General features: G+C 54.0%; 1 protein-coding gene across 1 annotated transcript; it reads right to left on the bottom strand.

Annotated features, from left to right (window-relative positions):
• Positions 1-344: 344 nt before the first annotated feature.
• C9H11orf96 (chromosome 9 C11orf96 homolog) lies at positions 345-1,596 on the bottom strand. Its single transcript, XM_016920711.4, has one exon. The coding sequence runs from the start codon at positions 1,319-1,321 to the stop codon at positions 953-955; it is 369 nt and encodes a 122-aa protein (XP_016776200.3). The 5' UTR covers positions 1,322-1,596; the 3' UTR covers positions 345-952.
• Between the last annotated feature and the right edge of the window lie 18,820 nt (positions 1,597-20,416).

Genomic DNA, 20,416 nt, shown 5'->3' with positions numbered 1-20,416 from the left:
GGACCCTGACCCCAGCTCTGGGAAGTCAACTGTACGGAGGAGACAGCGCTCCATCCTCAGCTCTGCCTCCGCCCCGCCTGCGGCTTCACTTCAGCCCGGATGCCGGCGATGGGGAATAGACCAGGGACGCAGGAGCACACTGGACCGGGGGTGGATCCACTTGGGGAGGCAGGCAACCGACCGCGCACCGGTGGCGCAACCTCGTTCCGGTGACCGAAGCTTGTGGAGGTAGCTCCACTCCCGGCTCCCTGGTCCGGCATCCCCCTGCCACCTCCTCCCCCACCTCCCCGAGTCTTGGGAGCCTGGACCCCGAAGGTGCAAAAAGTCAAGAGCCTGGAAAAATGCACTGTGCAAATATATTGACTTTATTTGTCTCCCTTCAGGAGCCTCACAGACATATCCAGGTAAAAAGATCGTTAAATAAATGCCTTCAGCCATCGCAATGCAAAAATAAATATCAATCCTCCAGACGCAGTAGCAGCTGCGCTGCGCCCAAAGTCCCAACGGCCACGCCTAACAATTATAAAAGTGTTCAGCGAGAGTGTTGGCGTGAGTGTGAACGGGTGTGCGCTGGGGGGCACGGTGGAGCGGTGTGCAAAATCGGAGTTGCAAACCATCGGACAAGGGCATGGAGGGGCGACCCGCCGCCGACTCAGCGCGGGCGCGCCTCCCCGCACACACTCACAGCAGAGTTCGCACTGGGAAGAGTTAAAAAATAAACATTTACAAGGACGAGGAAAGCGGCCCCGCTCCCGGCGCTCCCGGGCCAGGGCGAGCGCGGCGAGGGGCGCACCGACCGGTTCGCAGCGGGGCGGGAGTCCGAGCGCGCGAGGAGCGGCGGTCCCGGGTCCTTGCGGGTCCCCCGGGAGCAGGGCGCGGGCACTCTCGGGGTTCACACGCCGGTCCCCGCGCGGACCGCGGACGCGCGCGTCCCCCCCGCGGGCGGCGCCCCTTACAGGGCCGAGTCGGAGTCGCTGGAGTCCAGGCTGTTCCTCAGTTTGCAGCTGCTGAGCTGCTCCCGCTGCAGCGACAGGCTCTGCGTGCTGCGGCGCAGGCACTCCAGGCTCTGCAGGAACGACTTCTTGGCCTTCTCCTCCTCCATGGGGGACACCCCCTCCTCCTCCACCTCCTGGATCTCGTCGAAGGTCACCGGCTGCGTCTTGAAGCGAGACTGGCGCGGCCGCCGCAGCCGGCCCCGGCCCTTGGACAGCTTGGCGGGCCGCACGGGCTGCGGGAACTCGTCGGCCAGGCACACGAAGTGCGGCATCACCGCCTGGTAACTGGAGCAGATGCCCATCAGCTCGCCGGGCTTGGCGGCCATGGCGCCTCCGGCGTCTGCGGGGCCGGGCGGTGGGGCGCCGGGGCTCTCCGGGGGCGGCCGCTGCGCCGGGGCCCCCCGGGAGGCAGCAGCCGGGGGCTCGCCGGGCGGGGGATCCAAATCTGCTACGGGGTGGCGGCGGCCCTCGCGGGCCCGGGCCGGCGCTCCTCGGGAGGGCGGGCGGGCGGGAGGACCCGTCGGGGGGCACGGGGCACGGGGCTCGGGGGGCGCTGTTCCGCCGCGCTCCGAGGCGCTCGCCGCCGCTGCTGTCGCCGTCTGCCCCGCGGCGGCCAGGCTCGCGGCTTATATAGCCCGCGGCTGCCCACACGGCTCTGAGCTCGGATGACAGCGAATGCCATTTAAAGCGTGCGCGCCCCGCGCCCTTCCGCCTGACGTCGCCCCGCCACTCTGGGAAAGTAACGGCCCCTTCCCCGGCGCCGCCCGCCCCCAGCCAACCGGCTCCGGAAGGCAGGCCCCGCCCGCGGGGGTTCCGGGAGAAGCCGCGGCCCCGGAGCACGCGGCTGGCCCGAGCTGCGCCCGGGCAGGGACCCTCAATCGCTGCGACTGGGCGGGCACTGTCCCTTCTGGGATCCCCAAGTCTGCACCAACCGGGTTGGCCGCGAGGCCGCAGGTCCCCCTCCCCCGCCCCCTGGTCCCAGATGCACACCCTTGAGGCGCTGGTTATTCCACCGCCGGTTCTGCGCGGGGCGCGAGGCAGCTCTCAGCTCTCTTTGCAGCCTGGCGAGCCTGAGGGCCCGGCTCCCCAGAGCTGAGCTCGGAGGAAGGGGCGGGCTCCCCCTCTGGATCCTTGCCACCCCCCTCCGCAGGCGCGCGCGCGTGCACACACACACACACACACACACACACACACACACGCACGAATGCAAACACATCTCGATTATTCCATTCCGGTTCTTCCCTTCCCTAGATGTCTTCTTTATGTTTGTCTCCTCACTCCCCCACCCAAGTCCCTCGGGCACCCCCATTCATGCTCTGAAGAGTGACACTTGGATATGGCACTAACAACAACAACAACAATAATAGCTACCATCTGGAGAGCTTTACTCCAAGCCAACCATGAGCTCTGTTTTACATATATTATCCTGTTTAATCTTCACAGCAGCAGCCCTATGAGGTAATTGGTATTCTCTCATTTTTACATATGGGAAAACCAGGCACAGAGGGGATAAGTAACTGGTCCGCTAGTATCTGATGGAAACAGATGGGCTGACTCCAGAGTCCATGCTCTGACAGCCCCCTGCCGAGGGTGAGTACCCTGAGCTAAATCTCACCAGTGTTCCCAAGGTCTCTAAGAGCAGGTCCACAGGGCAGTCCCTGCCCTATGTCCTGGGACTCCCAAGAGGAAACTGTGAGCCTGGCCATGGCCAAGTGGGCTTGAGATGTGGGGCACTGACAGGCACCCAGCAGGGCTCACAGGGCCACCCAAAAAGGAGGGGGTCAGTGGGATTTGGCCTCCGTCCTTTCCGTGTCCACTCAACACAGATTTACTGAGAAGTTACTTTCCTGCTCAGGAAAGGCATGGAAGCCAACAAGAAAGGTACAGTCCTGGCCCTCATGAAAGTTACATTCTAATGGGAGTGGGGTGTTGTGGGGAGAGACAGATGATACACACACGAACAAGAACATGTTTTGTGGTGAAATAAAGTAGAGCGATGAGCTAGGGATGCAGGTGGTGAGATGCTTAGAGCACGGGACCAGGAAAGGCTGCTCAGAGGCTGGATATTTAAGCTGCCACCAGAAGGGCAATAATAACATGCTAAGTGCTTAGTATGGCCATGCTCTGTGCACTTTTGATGCGTGAACTCAATGTGTTCACTATTTTATTTAATCCTCCCAACCACCCTGGGTAACAAATACCATACATTTCTTATCGCCATTTACAGGTAGAAAAGTCAAGGCACAGAGAAGCTAAGAAAACTTGCCCCAAGGTCCCACAGCAGGAAGTAGCAAGAGCTGAGATTCAAACCCCAGCAGCGTGGCTCCTGAGCCACTACACTGCAGCGGTTTGCCCTGCGATGGACAAAGATGGAACCAGCCATGTGACAAGGTGGGAAGAGAGTGTCTGGGCAGAGGGAGTCTTAGTGCAAAGACGCTAAGGCAAGAATACACTTGGTGTATTCGAGGAACAAACAGCAAGGAGGCTTGTTGGCTAAAGCAGAGTGAGAGAGGGGGATGGGAAGGGGGGACAGTCACTTGAGGCCTTAGTGGCAGGTTACAAAGATAGAATTTCAGCCGGGTGCGGTAGCTCACGCCTGTAATCCCAGCACTTTGGGAGGCTTAGGCGGACGGATCACAAGGTCAGGATATCGAGACCATCCTGGCTAACACGGTGAAACCCCGTCTCTACTAAAAATTAAAAAAAAAAAAAATTAGCTAGGCGTGGCGGCGGGTGCCTGTAGTCCCAGCTACTCGAGAGGCTGAGGCAGGAGAACGGCGTGAACCCGGGAGGTGGAGCTTGCAGTGAGCCGAGATCACACCACTGCACACCAGCCTGGGCAATGGAGCAAGACTCCGTCTCAAAAAAAAAAAAAAAGATATAATTTCATTCTAAGGGCAACAGTAAGGCATCTTAATGCATGCTCCAATTTATGTTTTTCAAAACTCATTCTGGAGGCCAGGCACGGTGGCTCACACCCGTAATCCCAACACTTTGGGAAGCCAAGGTGAGGATCACTTAAGCTCAGGAGTTGGAGACCAGCCTGGGTAACATAGTGAGACCCAGTCTCTATACAGTAATAATAATAATAACAATAATAATAATACTCACTCTGGCTGTTGTGTGGAGAGGAGCTGGGAAAGAAGCAGGAAGCTCTCTTGGAAGAATATTATGTGGCCTCACAACACTGAAGGCTTGGATTAGGGTAGAGGCAATGGAGATGTAGGAAATGGTCACATTTGGGATTTCCCTGAAGACAGAATTGAGAGAACTTGCTGATAGATTAGATGGGAGCTGTGGGTCAGGGAGGGATCAAGGTTGACCTCTGTCCAGGCGCGGTGGCTCATGCCTGTAATCCCAGCACTTTGGGAGGCCAAGGCGGATGGATCACTTGAGGTCAGGAGTTCAAGACTAGCCTGGGCAACATGGTGAAACCCAGTCTCTGCTAAAAATACAAAAATTAGCCAGGTGTGGTGGCAGGTGCCTGTAATCCCAGCTACCCAGGCTGAAGCATGAGAATCGTTTGAACCTGGGAGGCAGAGGTGGCAGTGAACCAAGATTTTAACACTGCCTTCCAGCCTGGGTGACAGAGTGAAACCCTGTCTCAAAAAATAAAAAATAAGTTGACTTCTGTGTATTTGCTTGAGCAAGTGTGTGATGGTGGTGCCATTGACACACAGGCAAATGTGTTGGAGAAGAGAAGGGTGGGGAGGGGGGGCCATTGTGGAGTCTGCTGGCTGCTTATTAAAACCCACCATCCACCTGAATGAGGCCTGAAATGCTCACATCAGAACTGTATTACATGAGAGAAAAAGCAATTTCTATAACCTTAAAACCACTGTACTTTCTAGCTCCTTATAGAAATTTATACCAGGAGTGGGAAACTGCCATGTATAAAACCCCTCAAATATGTGGCATTGGCTTAGCCAATAGGTGGTGAGCAAGATGGAAACAGATATTAGAGGATGAGAAGCTGGTGAACCTTGTTATGCTGGGACAAAACATTTATTGCAAATGTCACCTGTGATCATTTGGAAGACAGCCCACATGCCTATTGAGCCTATAATTCTAGAAAAATGGTTGGAAAGAGCTGAAGCCATTTGCATGTGTTGGCTGCTTGATGTTGCTTTTAGCAAAATATTACAAGAAAGAGATTGGCCAGTTTGCAAGACGAGATACACAGAAATACAGAGAATTCAGAAAACTGGTGTCCTCAGCATTGAAAAAGCCAACTGGTTTTGTCCAAAGAGCAGGAAGTCAGACTATTGTGGCTCAGAGCCTCTCTCAAAGCCTGTCTCTTAGGCCAAACTTTAAACCAAACAAAGAAATCGCCCCTGTGGCAAAGTATTATATTAAGGGTATTACATCTAAGTCTGTTATTTAGGATGTCCTTAGGATAACCTTCATTTTATTTATTATTTATTTATTTACTTTGAGATGGAGTCTTGCTCTGTTTTCCAGGCTGGTGTGTAGTGGTGCAATCTCGGTTCACTGCAACCTCTGCCTCCCGGGTTTAAGCAATTCTTCCACCTCAGCCTCCCGAGTAGCTGGGATTACAGGCGTGCACCACCACACCCTGCTAATTTTTGTATTTTTGTAGAGACAGGGTTTCACCCTGTTGGCCAGGCTGGTCTCAAACTCCTGACCTCAGGTGATCCACCTGCCTCAGCCTCCCAAAGTGCTGGGATTACAGGCGTGAGTCACTGCACCCAGCCACTTTCATTTTAAATGAATGGGAAACAGAAGGGTATGGAAGATAGGCTTCATAACTCTGTCAAGAAAGGAACTTTGGATGTGGTCACGGCTCAAGGAACTGACTAAAGATGAAGCCTACTATGTTTCTGAAGGAATTGTTATCACCAACAAAATTGCAAGGCTGGACTGCAAAAGCCCATGATTGCTCAAGCCCGAGTCAGCATCCAAGGAGGGTAGACTCTCAACACCCTGTTGGTGGTTGTGGAGAATGACAGGCAAGCAATGTTGAAGGGCAAAGCCAAGGTCAGGGAGACGCAGAATAAGGGGTCACCCCCAGAGAACCTCCTCCGCTGCCAGGGCAGGCAAGTCCTCACTGTTCTCGAGGACAGACTGTGACAGAGATGGCTAGCTATCCACCCAGCTGTGGCATGACCCAACTCTCCTTGCAGCTAGGAGGCCATGTGTCTAAACTCTCATCTGTGGAATGTGAGAAGTATGCTCAACTTCTGCCTCACTCGATTAAGAAGAAATTCCTGCCCTAGACTTCTGTGTTTTTCCCTTCACACTGGCCGGAAGAGCAATAACCAGAGAGATTCTGGAACTCTCACGTTAAAGATAGCAGCACCATCATTAGCCCGAGTCCCTAAATGACCACGTGGAGCTGAGCTATCCACCAACCTGAAGCACTTCGCCTGTAATGATTACAGGAGTGAACAATCAACTGAATCTTTTTAAACTACTCTAACTTGGGGTCTCTATTATATGGACTTGGCATTGTTCTAAGAGACCCTTCGACATCCAGGTGGAGATGTCAAGCAGGCCACTGAAGCTAGGGGAGAGGTGAGGGGTGGAGGTGGCAGTTTTGGAGGGGGCTGGGTGGAGGCCCACATTCCAGAGGAGGGCTGGAACAGTACAGCACTGGAAAGAGGATGAGTCAGCCAAGGACTCAGAGAAGCAGTGTTCAACAGGGTAGGAGGAAAACAGGAAGACATGTCAGAATCCAAGAGAAGGATGTTTCTAGGAGCAGGGAGACCACTCGAAGGGAGTCTAGAGACGTGTGCTAGTCTGGCTTCCCCAGAACTTACTGTGTGAGCTTGGACAAGCCACTTGACTGTCTGCCCTGCAGAGTTCTCAGCTCAGATGTTACCTCCTTGAAGAAGCCTCGCCTAGCCACCCTACTGACGGCTGCCCCTCAGTCTCTCTGTCCCCCTTTCTTTCATGGCATGTTTGTCATTATCTAAAGGGTCTTCTTGTCTGTTGACACTGTACTGTCCACCTTCCCCACTAGGTGGTCATTGTTGGCCACTGCCTTTCCAGCACCCAGCACAGAGCTGGCACACAGAGGTCCCTGTGGCATGGACTGCTACCACATGTGCCCTGCTTCCACGGCTCCTGACAGGCCAGCCAAGGTGCTACACTGTCTCCAACACACACAGCTCCTCTGGACCCCAAATTCTGAGGCTGGGGACTAGGGTACCCTAAGTCAACTCCCTCCACTCCCCGGGATGGGAGGTTCCCCATCCTGGCCCAGGGCAGTGAAAATAAGAAAGAGGGTGCATGCTTCATAGCAGAGGTCCCAAAGTAGCAATAAGATCATCCCCTCCTGGGTCTTGGGCCCTGCTCACTGGGGGCCTCTTAGAAGAGGGCAGGAGGGGAGGGTGGGGAAATTGAACCTCCCATGGGGGACCGAGCTCCCATACTGCCTAGATCCCCGGGGCTTACCACCCACCCTCCCCAGCCATGACTCCCCCACCTCAGGATGTCCCTAGGGCCAGGACCACCCCTCCCCGCCGTTGCCTTTTTATGCCTTCTCTGCCCTTCCCTGCCCAAGGAGCCAGCCAAAGGCCACCATCAGGTAAGGAGAACACAGACCTAGATTCTAACCTAAGCGCCGCCATGGACTCATTATGTGACCTTGGTGGGCCTTCCGCACCTGGAAAGCAGAAGCAATGCCCCTGGGTGCCAGTGCGCAGAAGCAATGCCCCGGGTGCCAGTGCGCAGAAGCAATGCCCCGGGTGCCAGTGCGCAGAAGCAATGCCCCGGGTGCCAGTGTGCACAAGCAATGCCCCGGGTGCCAGTGTGCAGAAGCAATGCCCCGGGTGCCAGTGTGCACAAGCAATGCCCCGGGTGCCAGTGTGCAGAAGCAATGCCCCGGGTGCCAGTGTGCACAAGCAATGCCCCGGGTGCCAGTGTGCACAAGCAATGCCCCGGGTGCCAGTGTGCACAAGCAATGCCCCGGGTGCCAGTGTGCACAAGCAATGCCCCGGGTGCCAGTGTGCACAAGCAATGCCCCGGGTGCCAGTGTGCAGAAGCAATGCCCCGGGTGCCAGTGTGCACAAGCAATGCCCCGGGTGCCAGTGTGCAGAAGCAATGCCCCGGGTGCCAGTGTGCAGAAGCAATGCCCCGGGTGCCAGTGTGCAGAAGCAATGCCCCGGGTGCCAGTGTGCAGAAGCAATGCCCCGGGTGCCAGTGTGCAGAAGCAATGCCCCGGGTGCCAGTGTGCAGAAGCAATGCCCCGGGTGCCAGTGTGCAGAAGCAATGCCCCGGGTGCCAGTGTGTAGAAGCAATGCCCCGGGTGCCAGTGTGTAGAAGCAATGCCCCGGGTGCCAGTGTGTAGAAGCAATGCCCCGGGTGCCAGTGTGTAGAAGCAATGCCCCTGGGTGCCAGTGTGTAGAAGCAATGCCCCTGGGTGCCAGTGTGTAGGAAAGCGCCTAGCCCAGTACCCGGCATGTTGTAAGCATAAAATAAAAGTTCCTTTTGCTTTTATGATCTCATCCTCAAACCTACCCAGCCCCCAACTTGGTTGAGAAGATATCAGGGAAAGGTTCCAAGAAATTCCTGCTTCAGAGGGCATTTGGGGGTTTTGGTGGCTTATACCTTCCTGCCTGACTCACAATTTAAAAGAGGAAGCCAGCCCGAGCAACGCTGCACTCTAATCATATCTCCAAGGGTGGAGTTCCACACAGCAGAAGTGAACCAGGTTGGGGTGTTGTTACTGCTGATGCCCAAAGGTGGCCCTCGGGGGCCTTGGCGGATATCAACACCTCTTTCAACATTTTTCTTTCCTCCAAAGGCCTGACAGCCAAGATGCAAAGGGTGGGCAGGCCTGGGGGGATTAGGTACTGGGGACCTGCCCAGCATCGGGGGTCCTGCTTCCTCTTGCCCTCTGGGACTTGCTGGGTTTGCAGGGGCTCAGAGCTGTGGGAGGGGTCAGTGTGGGCTTTTCCAGGACAGGCTACATGGCCTCACCCAGCCACCCCGGGACAGGGGTCGGCCCTTAAAAGGGATGTAGGACAGTCCCTCTTCTCAGCAGGTCTGTAGCTCTGGGGCTACAGAGGAAGGACACAGAAATGTCATTTGTTGCTGGGCATGGTGGCGCACGTCTGTAGTCCCAGTTACTCAGGAGTCTGAGGCTAGAGGATCACTTGAGCCCGGGAGTTTCTGGCCAGCCTGAGCAACATAGTAACATAGTGAGACCACATCTCTAAAAAAAATAAAAAATAAAAATAAAAGTCATCTGTTGAACACTCACTCTGTGTCTGGCCTTGTGCCAACTGTGCTTTGCATGTGCACATACCACCTCATTAAAGTTGTCCTCACTGTGTCCTTCCAGAGGGACCCTAGCATCACCCCACTTTACAGCTGAGGACTCAGGGGGCTGGGGGGCTGATCAGGGCTACACTAAGTGCTGAGCACTGAAGCCAGCATTCAAGGCCAGGCCTGCCTGACTCTGAAATTGGTGCTCACTGCTTGCACCACTCCATCCTGTGGTCTCTCTGGTGCAATGAGAACAGCACTGGCCTGGAATCCAGAAGCCTGGTTACAGGTTGGTTGTTTGGGTCGATCTACACTTTGGGTGTGTTTGTACCGCTTGTACGTGTGTGTGCGTGTACACACTCTGTGGCCTTGAACCATTGCTTCCAATCTCTGAGCCACGGTTCCCCCATCTGGGAAGCAAGGAGGCCAGACTCTGATTCGCCAGGGGTTCCTCTTGCTCTAACATCCTAGAATCCTCTGGAGGATGAGGGGACCCATTCACAGGAGTAGATGCCTCCCCTTCAGCCAGAGCAGCCTGTGCCGGGGCTGCAGGGGAAGGCTGGCTTCCATGGAGGGGTGTCCTGGGGAAGCAGATGGGGTGGGGAGATGGAAGCAGAGAGGGGAGGGGCTTGTGCACCACCTCCCCCATCGTCCCTACCCACACTTTGGCTTTTGGGCAGAGCTGGGATTTTAAAAAAGCAACCACCAGTTCTTCAGCCATTAGCAGGGCTTTGTTTCCAAGGCAGCCTATGGTAACCTGGGCGTGAGTCACAGGGGAGCAGGGATGCAGTGTGTCCTGGGATGCACATCAAGGTGGGAAGAACCAGGTTGGGGCAGAACATTCACAGGTCCTCCTCTGCTTTTCCCTGGGGGGTAGGCAGGAAGGTCAGGCCCCTTCCCATGGCTGCTGTTGCCCTAGCTCAGACCTGGTGCCAGCTAGATGCACTGGGCAACTGGCCATCCCCCGCCTCACCCAGAACTCTCCCTAGAGTGGGTCTCAGAGTTCCAAGCACTGAATGAGGTGATGATTATTCCAGGTGGTACCGTTTGGGTCCATCTACACTTTGGGTGTGTTTGGCCCAGCCACCGCTTGTACGTGTGTGTGTGCATGTGTGTGCGTGTGTGTGTGGAATGCAAATGTGAATGTGGCATAAGGGGTGGGGACAGGAAAGCAACACACACAACATCTCTAGCAGGTGAGAGACTGAGTCTTTTTCGGGTGGTCCTGCCCCCTGTCCCGGCCCTCACCTCCCACTGGTGCCCACTCCACCCCCAGGGGGGCCTCCACACAAAGCCTGTGACTTCAGCATTTAACCAACTGCTTCAGCCTTACTCAGAATTAGCACTTCGTCTGGTACGATTGGGAGCATAAAAGTGTTTTGATAATTTTGCTGGAGGGTTGCCATGACAATCCCAGGCAATCTCCAAGAAGGGGTGTCAGTGTGCACGAGGGAGAGAGAGGAGAGGGAGAGAGAGACAGGGAAGAAGAGAGTCCAAGACACACAGAGAGGGAGAGAGGGAGGGAGGGAGAGGGTCCAGGGAGACCCCCAGTGACAGCCCCCTCATCGGTCCATCAGTTTCCAGTGCCCCGCCCCGGTGGCCCCATTCATGCTGGGATGAGCTCACTGTGTAATCTGAGCCTCACTGTAACACTGCAATGGGATACCAGCTGCAGCGGCTGCCATGGCAGGGCTGGTCCCACCGGAGGAGGCACCCTGGCACCCCTGACTCCCAGGATGAGTCCCAGGGAACACCAGGCTGGAGTCAGGGGCAGGGAGATTCTTGGGGACTCTGAGGGAGCCAGAACCCAGGGAGACCTCCCAGGGAGACCTCCCAAGAATCAAGCCCAGCCTGTGGACCTGCGGTGCTGATGTTGAGTAACGAGAGCTCATTTCCCTGCCAAGGTTCTGCTTTCCGGCACAGCTTCACCCACCCAGGGTCTGTGGCTCAGCCCTTCCCACATGCTTTCTTGCAGGCCTGAGTGTTCCTCTTCTGGGACCACTGGTCTGAGAATCTTTACACGGCTGAGAAGGAAATCCCTCACAATCTTTGGCCCTTAAGCTTTGCAAAGTAGTTTCACCCCTCTGACTTCAGCAAAACAGGAATATCTTTGCTGTCTTTTGAGATGAAGACAGAGAAGACCAGAGAGGGGAGGGAACAAGACCAAGGTCACACAGCCAGCGGCAAGGCAGGGCGGAGTCAGGATGGGACCCCATCTTGGACTTTACCTTGAGCCTGGCTGCCCCCTGGGAGGGCTGGTTCTCTGGACTAGATCCATCTGACATTACTCCCTCATATGTGGACAGGGACACTGAGGTCCAGGGACATCTGCCAGCTAGTAAGCATAGAGACTGGGCTTGTAGCCTCGCATTCTGAGAAGTTTCGCTGCTCCTACCAAACCATGAGCCAGTACCATGATTCCATAAAGCAAGCCTGAGGGACTTACCTTATGCTCCAAGGTTAAAGTATAAGTCTCTCCCTTGGAAGCAGAGTCTTCTGGCTACTGGAAAAACAGAGAAGAGGGCAGCTGGAGCCAGAAACGCAGAGGCAAGAGGGTCAGGGGTTTTCCCAGGTAGTACCAAGTCCCAGCTACACAGCACAGCCCTCCAAAGCGCCTCCAGCCTCTGCTATTAGAGCTGTGTGGCCCAGGGCAAGTCACTTTGGCTCTCAGAGCCCCAGGTTCTGCAGCTATCGGGAGCTGAGGTGACAAAGGGGGTGGCTATTGAGTCAGGAGCCCTGGAAGGAACCGCTTCCGAGTTCTGGGAAGCAGCTTCCCTGGCATGGCCTGGTGATGGAGGTGCTTACATCCCTTGTCTATCTCCAGCTTGGTTCAAATCCACCTTTCAACAATTTACTACTGTGGTTGGGCACCAAAACAAAAGTGCTGTGGGTGCTGAGGACACCTGCAAAGACGACTTTCACGAAGCCTTGGTAAGGGGTAACAGCATGAGGGCACGCAAACAGCATCTCAGGACTGCCTGCTCCGATACTTTGGTTCTGATGTTTGCTAGAAAGTTCTTCTCAGCTGGGTGCCGTGACTCACACCTGTAATCCCCAGCACTTTGAAAGGCCAAGGAAGGCAGATGGTTTCAGATCAGGAGTTCGAGACCTGCCTGGGCAACATGGCAAAACCCTGTCTCTACTAAAAATACAAAAAGTTAGCCCGGCATGTTGGTGCGCATCTGTGGTCCCAGCTGCTCGGGGGGCTAGGGTAGGAGGATTGCTTGAACCCGGGAGGCGGAGGTTGCAGTGAGCTGAGACTGTGCCACTGCACTCCAGCCTGGGTGACAGAATGAGACCCTGTCTCAAAAAAAAAAAAGAAAAAAAAAAGGTCTTCTCATGACCCTGGGATTGTGGAAGTCTCATTTGTGCCCCATCCTTCTCCCTGGGTAGCAGTCATGAGGCTCTCACCAGACATTTTTGAAAACATACTGAGATAAAATGAGGCCACACAGGAGGGTGAATTTTTTAATGGATTCCAAGAATTAGGGTCGCAATGATGCCCTGTCATTTAAGGTTCTCAGCCTGGCCCCAGGATAGGACACACCATCATCCTTATGGGCCCACTTTTGGGGTCCCAGAGCCTGTTCTCCCTAAGGCCTGCCTGTGCTCCTCCTCAGACACAGCCTCAGGCTGCCCTGTGAACACCAGGGTGCTGCTGCACCGGGCTCTGCACTTTTAGGACAGGTTTGGGGCTGGATGGGATTACTCCTGGTGCACCCTGTTTGAGACAGCCTCCTCCTGATGTTGCCCCCCTGTGGAAGGCATCTTCCCCTTCTTTATTCAAGATGGCAACAGCTGCCATTTCTCCAGCCATTCCCTTAAAGGGACGCGCAGGGAACGAGATTTAAGGGCATGAATTTTTCCTGAGCACCTAACTCTTGCCAGGCACCAACAAAAAGCACTTTGTGCCTATCATCTCATCTTTAAATGTATCTTCCCAGAGCAGTACGACTATCTCCAAGCTTTTTTCAAGGAAAGAGGCTCAGAGATGTCAGGGAACTTTCCCAAGGCCACACAGCCAGGCAGAAGTGGAGCTGGGATGCAAACCCAGGTCAATCTGCTGCCAAAGGTCTTTTCACCCATCAGCACCTCCCACAGTGGTGACTCCTGGACCTGCCCAGGGAGGGGTTCAGTGGGCAGAGGGAGAGGGTGAAGAGGGAGCTAGCTGGGCCTGGGAAGGGTCTAGAATTCTAACTGGCAGCCAGACTCTAAATCCCAACCATTTTTCCAGGGAACAGACTGATGCAGTAGAGTCTTGCGGTGGGGCATGGAGGGGAGTGTGGATGACACCCAAACCTACTCCGTGATGATGGCAGAAGGCATGAAGGCCCCTCACCACTCATGACGCCCCAGCAGGCGGCTTCGAAGGCCTCATGCTGCTCAGACAGGGGCGTGGGGGGTACACCTCCAGAAGCTGGGTTCATGACCATGCCTTCAGTGCAGAGTCTGAGATTGGAAACCACTGTTAGAAGAGTACAAAGAAGAAAACCACAAAGACTTGGATGATGGGGTCGTAAGGCCACAGGAAATGGAACAGAACTACAGCCTGCCAGAGCAGGAAGGAACCTTCTAGATGAGCTGGGTCAGTGTTTTCAGACCACGGAGTGTGGCTCATCAACGGGCTGTACAATCAGTTTGGGGGCCATGGTCAGCATTTTTAAACAATATACAATGGAACACAAAACATCAGAGTAAACATATGCCATACAGTACATACAGTATTGTTTCATGAAGCTTTAGTTTTAGTGTGTGTGCGTGTGTGTGTGTGTGAAAACTTTTTTCTTTTTTACCACGGGTTGTGGTCAAAGGAGCTAAAAACAATTTTTAAGTTGGTTTGTATTAGTCCATTTTGCATTGCTATAAAGGACTACCTGAGACTGAGTAATGTGTACAGAAAAGAGGTTCTGTATACAATTCCGCAGGCTGTACAAGCACAGCACTAGCATCTGCTTGGCTCTGGTGAAGCCTCAGGAAGCTTTTATTCATGGTAGAAAGTGAAGCAGGATCAGGCGTATATCACACAGTGACAGAGGGAGCAAGAGCGATACCTGGCTGTTTTAATTAACCAGTTCTAGTGTGAAATAACAGAGCAAGAACTCACTCATTACCATGGGGAGGGCACCAAGCCATTCATGAGGGATCCACCCCCATGATCCAAACACCTCCCACCGGGCCCGGTCCAACACTGGGAGTCACATTTCAACATGAGATCTGGAGGGGACAAATATTCAAACCATATCATGGCTCAACCCCTACATTTTACAGATGGGAAAACTGAGACCAAGGGCAGGAAGAGGCTTTTCCCAGGAGCCAGAGGCAGGACAAAGATCCAGAGTGTTCTATGCCAGGACACAGGCCAGGTTTCTTACTGTCTTTCTGGACACTGACCACCTTGCCAGGCCTTACCCCAGGCTAGAGGGGAAGAATCCAGGGCTTCACAGGGGCTGGGGGCCAGGTGGGAATCCGGCCCTGCCTCTGACTGCTGGGACAGACACTCTCGGGAGTGCCTTCCTCTCAGGGCTGCTCCTCTGTTGCTTTCTCTGCGTTTCCTCTTCCCACCAACAGTCAGAATGGCTCAGATTGAGGTCCCTCTCTGCCCTCCCTTCCACCCTCCTCCTCAGTCTCTCTTGGTCAGGCTGGGTCCTCCCTTTCCCCAAGTCCTTGCTCTCAACACATCTACACAGACGTTGCTCCATGGCTGTAAGACCTGCCCAAAGCCCACACAAGAGGCCAGGTATGGTGGTTCACACCTGTAATCCCAGCACTCTGGGAGGCCTGAGGAGGGAGGATCACTTGAGGCCAGGAGTTTGAAACCAGCCTGAGCCATGTAGCAAGACCTCATCTCTACAAAAAATTTAAAAATTAGCGGTCGGGCATGGTGGCTCATGCCTGTAATCCTAGCACTTTGGGAGGCCAAGGTGGGTGGATCACCTGAGGTCAGGAGTTCTAGACCAGCCTGGCCAACATGACGAAACCCCATCTCTACTAAAAATACAAAAATGAGCCGGGCGTGGTGGCAGGTGCCTGTAATCCCAGCTACTCGAGAGGCTGAGGGAGGAGAATTGCTTGAACCCAGGGGCAGAGTTTACAGTGGGCCAAGATCATGCCACTTCACTCCAGTCTGGGCGAAAGAGTTAAACTCCATCTCAAAATAAAGTAAAATAAATAAATAAATAAATGTTAAAAATTAGCTGAGCATGATGGCATGTGCCTATAGTCCCAGCTACTTAGGAGGCTGAGGTAGGAGGATCATTTGAGCTTAGGAGATTAAGGCTGCAGTGAGCCATGATTGTGCCAATGATTCCAGCCTGGGTAACAAAGGAAGACCCTGTCTCAAAACAAAAGCAAAAAACAACAACAAAAATCAAGGCCACACAAGCTCTTTCCTTCGCATTCACACACTATTTCTTAAGAATAGCTGCCGGTACTGAGACGGATACATTTTGTCTCTCTCAATTGAACAACTCTGTTTTATAGAAGATGGGGAAACTCAGGCTAAGAATTTGCCAAAGGCCATGTAGCAGTCAGTGGAGGAGCTGGAACTAGAACTAGGTCTACTGGACCAAAATTGCCACCACAGCACCACCCTGCCTGGCTGGTTGCTGGCAGTCTTTCCTCTGAAGCATCTTGGATTGGGCTGGGATGAGCAACAGCCAGCATGGGGGCAGTGGCTGCCTCTCCTACCTTGTGTTGCAATGAGGAGAGGAACGCTCCATTCCCAAGAGGGAAGAATATCGGAAAGGCAGCTTCCACCCTTTTCCCAGCCTCCCTAACTCTCTTTCCCAAGAGCGGAGGAATGACTTATAAGCAGCTTGGGAGAAGGAGCTGAGCTGGGGGCTTAGGGAATCTGGCCCTTTCCTGCCCACTCTGAGCTGCTTGCCTACAGAGAGTGCCCGCTGCCCAGCTCCTGTGTCCTCCATGGGGAAGGGCCAGCATCCACCTTTGAGAAGCACACCTGGAGGCCCACCTCCTCCGCTCCCCACTCGCAGGCTCACCAAGGGAGGCAGCGATCCTCCTGGCGGCTGGCAGAGACCGGGCCTGCAGCACAGACTGTTTCCTCGGACGGGGTACCCCGAGGCCTTGATAGGGTGAGGGCATATCAAGAAGTCTGACTGTGGTCATGGAGGTAAGCCAAGGTCTCCCGGCCTTATCAGTAATAACCTTGATATGCTGACCTCGTAGCTGAGTCCTGTGTCTGTTTTTCTGTTGTTTCAGCACTCATGGGAAGAAGGGGTGTTACCAGCACTAGAAAATCCGACATCTTTTCTTTTCACCATTCCTAGAGGTGCCCCCCAGGCCACATGTACAGCCTCAAACTTGGACTCCTGCAGTCTCTCTCCCAGGTCTTCTCCCCTCTGCCCAAGCCAGCTCCTACGCCTGATGTGGGCCCATCTTCCTTCCCCACTGTCTCCCCTCCAGCTCAACATAAGCTACCAAGGGGTCCCTCCCTGCTCATCAGCCTTTCAGCTGTCACTTAACAGGGTGCTCCTGCCCATTCTCCAAGTGCCTCCTCCAACAGGCAGACTTCCCTGGCCACCACCTCATATTCTGCCAGCTCTAAGACTCATCATCAGGACCCCTCGTTCCACTTTCACCTTATTATTGATGTTTTTCAAGTGTGTGTCTTGTTTTCTCCACAAATTACACACAGTATAACACCACCACCCATACTGGCTGAGATGTCCTGAGTTCTTGCTTACTCTGTGCCAGGCACAGGACAGCTTCTTCTCTGAGGAGGGAAATGGCATAAAAGACTAAGCATAGGGCCCAGCACACAGTCAGTGCTCAAGCAGGGCAGAAGTTTCTCAGATCTGCTCAAACACCACTGGCAGGTGGACAAATTGGTGTACTCTTTCTGGAAAGCCATTTCCATTATGTATTCAAAGCCTTAAAATATGCATAGCCTTCCGGATCTGGGCCAGCGACCCCACTTTTAAGAATTTATTCTAAGAAACAATCAGAGATGTACTCAAAGGTTTAGCTACAGGACTGCACCCAGCCACACCAGTGGAAGAGCTGTGCCTCCGTTTAACTGTAAAATGGAGATAAAAATAGTGCCTAGTCTATGGGCTGCTGTGAGGATTCATAAATCAGGCACTGATTATATGTAGAGCACTGAATGCAGTGCCTAGTACATACTGCAGCTTTTCAAAAGTGTTACCTGCTCTTTTTATTATTTGAATTGAAGTCTGAATGAAATCAAAGCCTGAATGGGCTCCCTACCTCCCTCCCTCCATTCTCATGATTTCCAAAACCAACAAAAGGGTTACTAATATCAAAAACAACATCAACACCAACCACCGTCTAAATCCAACACAAAGGAACTGGTTAAATAACAATACAACTGTATATAACACTATGCAGCCACTCAAGATGATGTCATAGAACAAGAATTAATGGCAGGCACCAATGTACCTAAGCAGAAAAAGGCCCCAAAACTATTAGTTCAGTAAGATGGTAATTTTTTCTTTTAAAAAGCACATAAATGTGTAGAAAAAATATATATACTGCAAATTGTGAAAAGCTGGCCGGGCTCAGTGGCTCACGTCTGTAATCCCAGCACTCTGGGAGGCTGATGGGGGGCGGATCGCTTGAGCCCAGGAGTTCCAGACCAGCCTGGGCTACATGGCAAGACCGTCTACAACAAAGTCTGAAATTAGCCAGGTGTGGTGGGGTGCACCTGTAGTCCCAGCTACTCAGGAGGCTGAGGTTGGAGGATCACCTGAGCCCGGGGAGGTCAAGGCTGCAGTGAGCCATGATTGCACCACTGCCCTCCAACCTGGGCAAAAGAGTGAGACCCTGTCTTACACAAACACACACACATACACACACACACCAATGTAAAGAGTTGCCATGTCTAGCTTGTGAAGTTACAAAAGCTTTCTCTTTTTATCTTTCTTTTTAATCTCTTGCAAAGAACACAAACCTCTTTTGTAGTAAGGAGAAAAAGCTAATTTTGCCAAGGAAAATAGAAGCCACATGGGTTTCCTTCTATCTGTAATGGAAGGCACTGTGTCTTCCTTTCATGTATCCCTCACCGCATCTGACCCACAATCTCTGGATATAAAAGCCCTGGTCTTGAACAGAATTCCAGCCTGGTAATCTTGTTTACTCTTGTAGGCCAAGGCGTTCTGTACAGAGTTTGGAAGTGGCCTGCAAGAACGAGAAAACAATACAGTCCTGTGGGGGTGCATCTGAGCCTGGTCGGTGACCCTTGCCAGGCTAGGAAATGTCAAGAACTGACCCCAAGGGGACAAGGCACTGGAATCCTGGAATCTGTCCAGGGATAGTGCATTAGGAAACCAATTACCTGGGGAGCATGTGGTGGGGCAGCCGAGAGTGAGCAGAGCATCAACGCGAGGCCACTTTGGCATCTGGGAGCTCTCTTCAGTTTGGCCTAAAGAACTTCCATAGGGGGACTTAAGTGCAGCTGGATCTTAATATGATCAGCTCCACTCGCACACAATTTTCATTTTGGCCATTCTCCAGAAAGCCTCTGCCCAACCCCACCCCCCAATCCTTGCTGACTGCAACAGACGCGAGGGCACCAGGGGAGCCTGCCAAGGGGAAAGGCAGGGTCACAGGGCCATCCGTCAGCCACGGAAGGACCGCCCACCCAGCATAAGGATTAAGGTTGGGGTTAGCAGGGCATGTGAAATGGTGCACTTAAAAAATCATATTACTAAGTGGGTTACTGTCAGGCAATATATGCATGGTCTCAAGCCTCACAGGACCGCCAAGAGGGGGCTGCTTCTGAGTCCATTTCATGGTGGAGGAAACAGGCTTGGAGGCTGACTGGTCTGAGGTGACTCAGCTAGAAAGGGCAGAGCTGGGATTCAACCCTGGGTCCACCTGACTGAAGCCTAGGCTCCTTCCACCTCTCCCCACAGGGCTCGGACAGTCATTCCGGCAGATGTGGAGGCTAGGGTAGGGGTGGGGTGTCAGAGCTGCTCCCCAGTTCTACCCTTGCAGGCAGTACTGTGACCGTAAGAGGGAGCATGTACCCCCTTGCAAAAGCGAACGGGGCCAGTCTTGTCTGAAATTGTCCAGCTAATTCCCCTCATCGGTTGGTGCAGAGCTCAGCTGGCACTAGATTCAGGAGGACGACGCTACCTCAAGCTGCAGCAGGGATCCTTGCCACATATCCAGCCACCTGGCTGGTGCAGTGCGGAGACGATCAATACCACTCCTTGGAGGGCTGTCCCAGTAGGCACCGTGACCTTCTGGGGCTGCTTGTTTCCCATGTTCCCTCTTGTCACCAGGCCTCTCAGAGTGGCAGAAAGAACACTGGCCTAAGCATTTGATAGGGACTATTCTCAAGTAGTCCCCTACCGACACCCCACAGGGCTTTGGGGAGTCAAAAGGCAGTACGTGCACGGGAGTTCACCAGCTCTCCTCTCTGCACCCCTCCTCCCAGCAGAGAAGCCTGGAGGAGGGCACGGCTGGGCAGGCTAGGGGAGCAAGAAGCCACACATTCACGCCTCCCCTCTTGATTTTTACCTCCAGGCCAGCTGTCCTCCTTTCCCTCTCACTCCAGGTGAATGGAGGCTGAAAGTCTGAGAGAAAGAGAGAGAAAGCTGGGAAGAAACTGGTGGCTAGTCCCTTGACATGTTTTCAGAGGAAACATTCCAGGAAACAACCGAAGGAGACACTTCTGTGGGGCTCCCCTCCTCTCTCTGACTTTCCTAAGTTCTGCCCATTTGAACGGCCCCATGGAATCCTTCCTCCAGCTATTCCACATTCTCCAGGCCTGCAGGAGCCCTCATTGCAGAATCCGCCTTTGGTGGGTTCACCCCTAGGGGGCCCCGTGGCCATCCTCCAAGTGCGGACTGGTGGCGAGGCTGGTGTCCTGACCGAACCCCCAGGCAGGTGGCTCAGACTCAGGCAGCGATGACCCAGCTGGCCTCCCAGGGTGCGAGGGGCCTGGGTGCCTTCCTGCGAGGTGGCCCTTCTGGCTCCGCCTCTCGTGCCGCAGGAACGGGTTTGGCCACACATAGCCTGGAGGCTGCGGGGCTAGCACTGGGTTCCCGGCCTCCGGCCTCCAGGTCCTTGTCCCACTCGCCTGCCCCCGTCCTTCCTGCGGGGAGCAGCCCCTCACAACACGGTCACAAGGCCCTCAGGCGCCCGCGCAGCCCACCGCCTCCTCCCGCTACCTGGCCAGTGGCGAGCTCCCGCTGGGGCTCCCA

Source organism: Pan troglodytes, chromosome 9 (genome assembly GCF_028858775.2).
Source record: "Pan troglodytes isolate AG18354 chromosome 9, NHGRI_mPanTro3-v2.0_pri, whole genome shotgun sequence".
In the NCBI taxonomy this organism is placed as follows: domain Eukaryota; kingdom Metazoa; phylum Chordata; class Mammalia; order Primates; family Hominidae; genus Pan; species Pan troglodytes.
The sequence above is the reverse complement of the archived record's forward strand: the minus strand, read 5'-3'. Positions and strand labels throughout refer to the sequence as shown.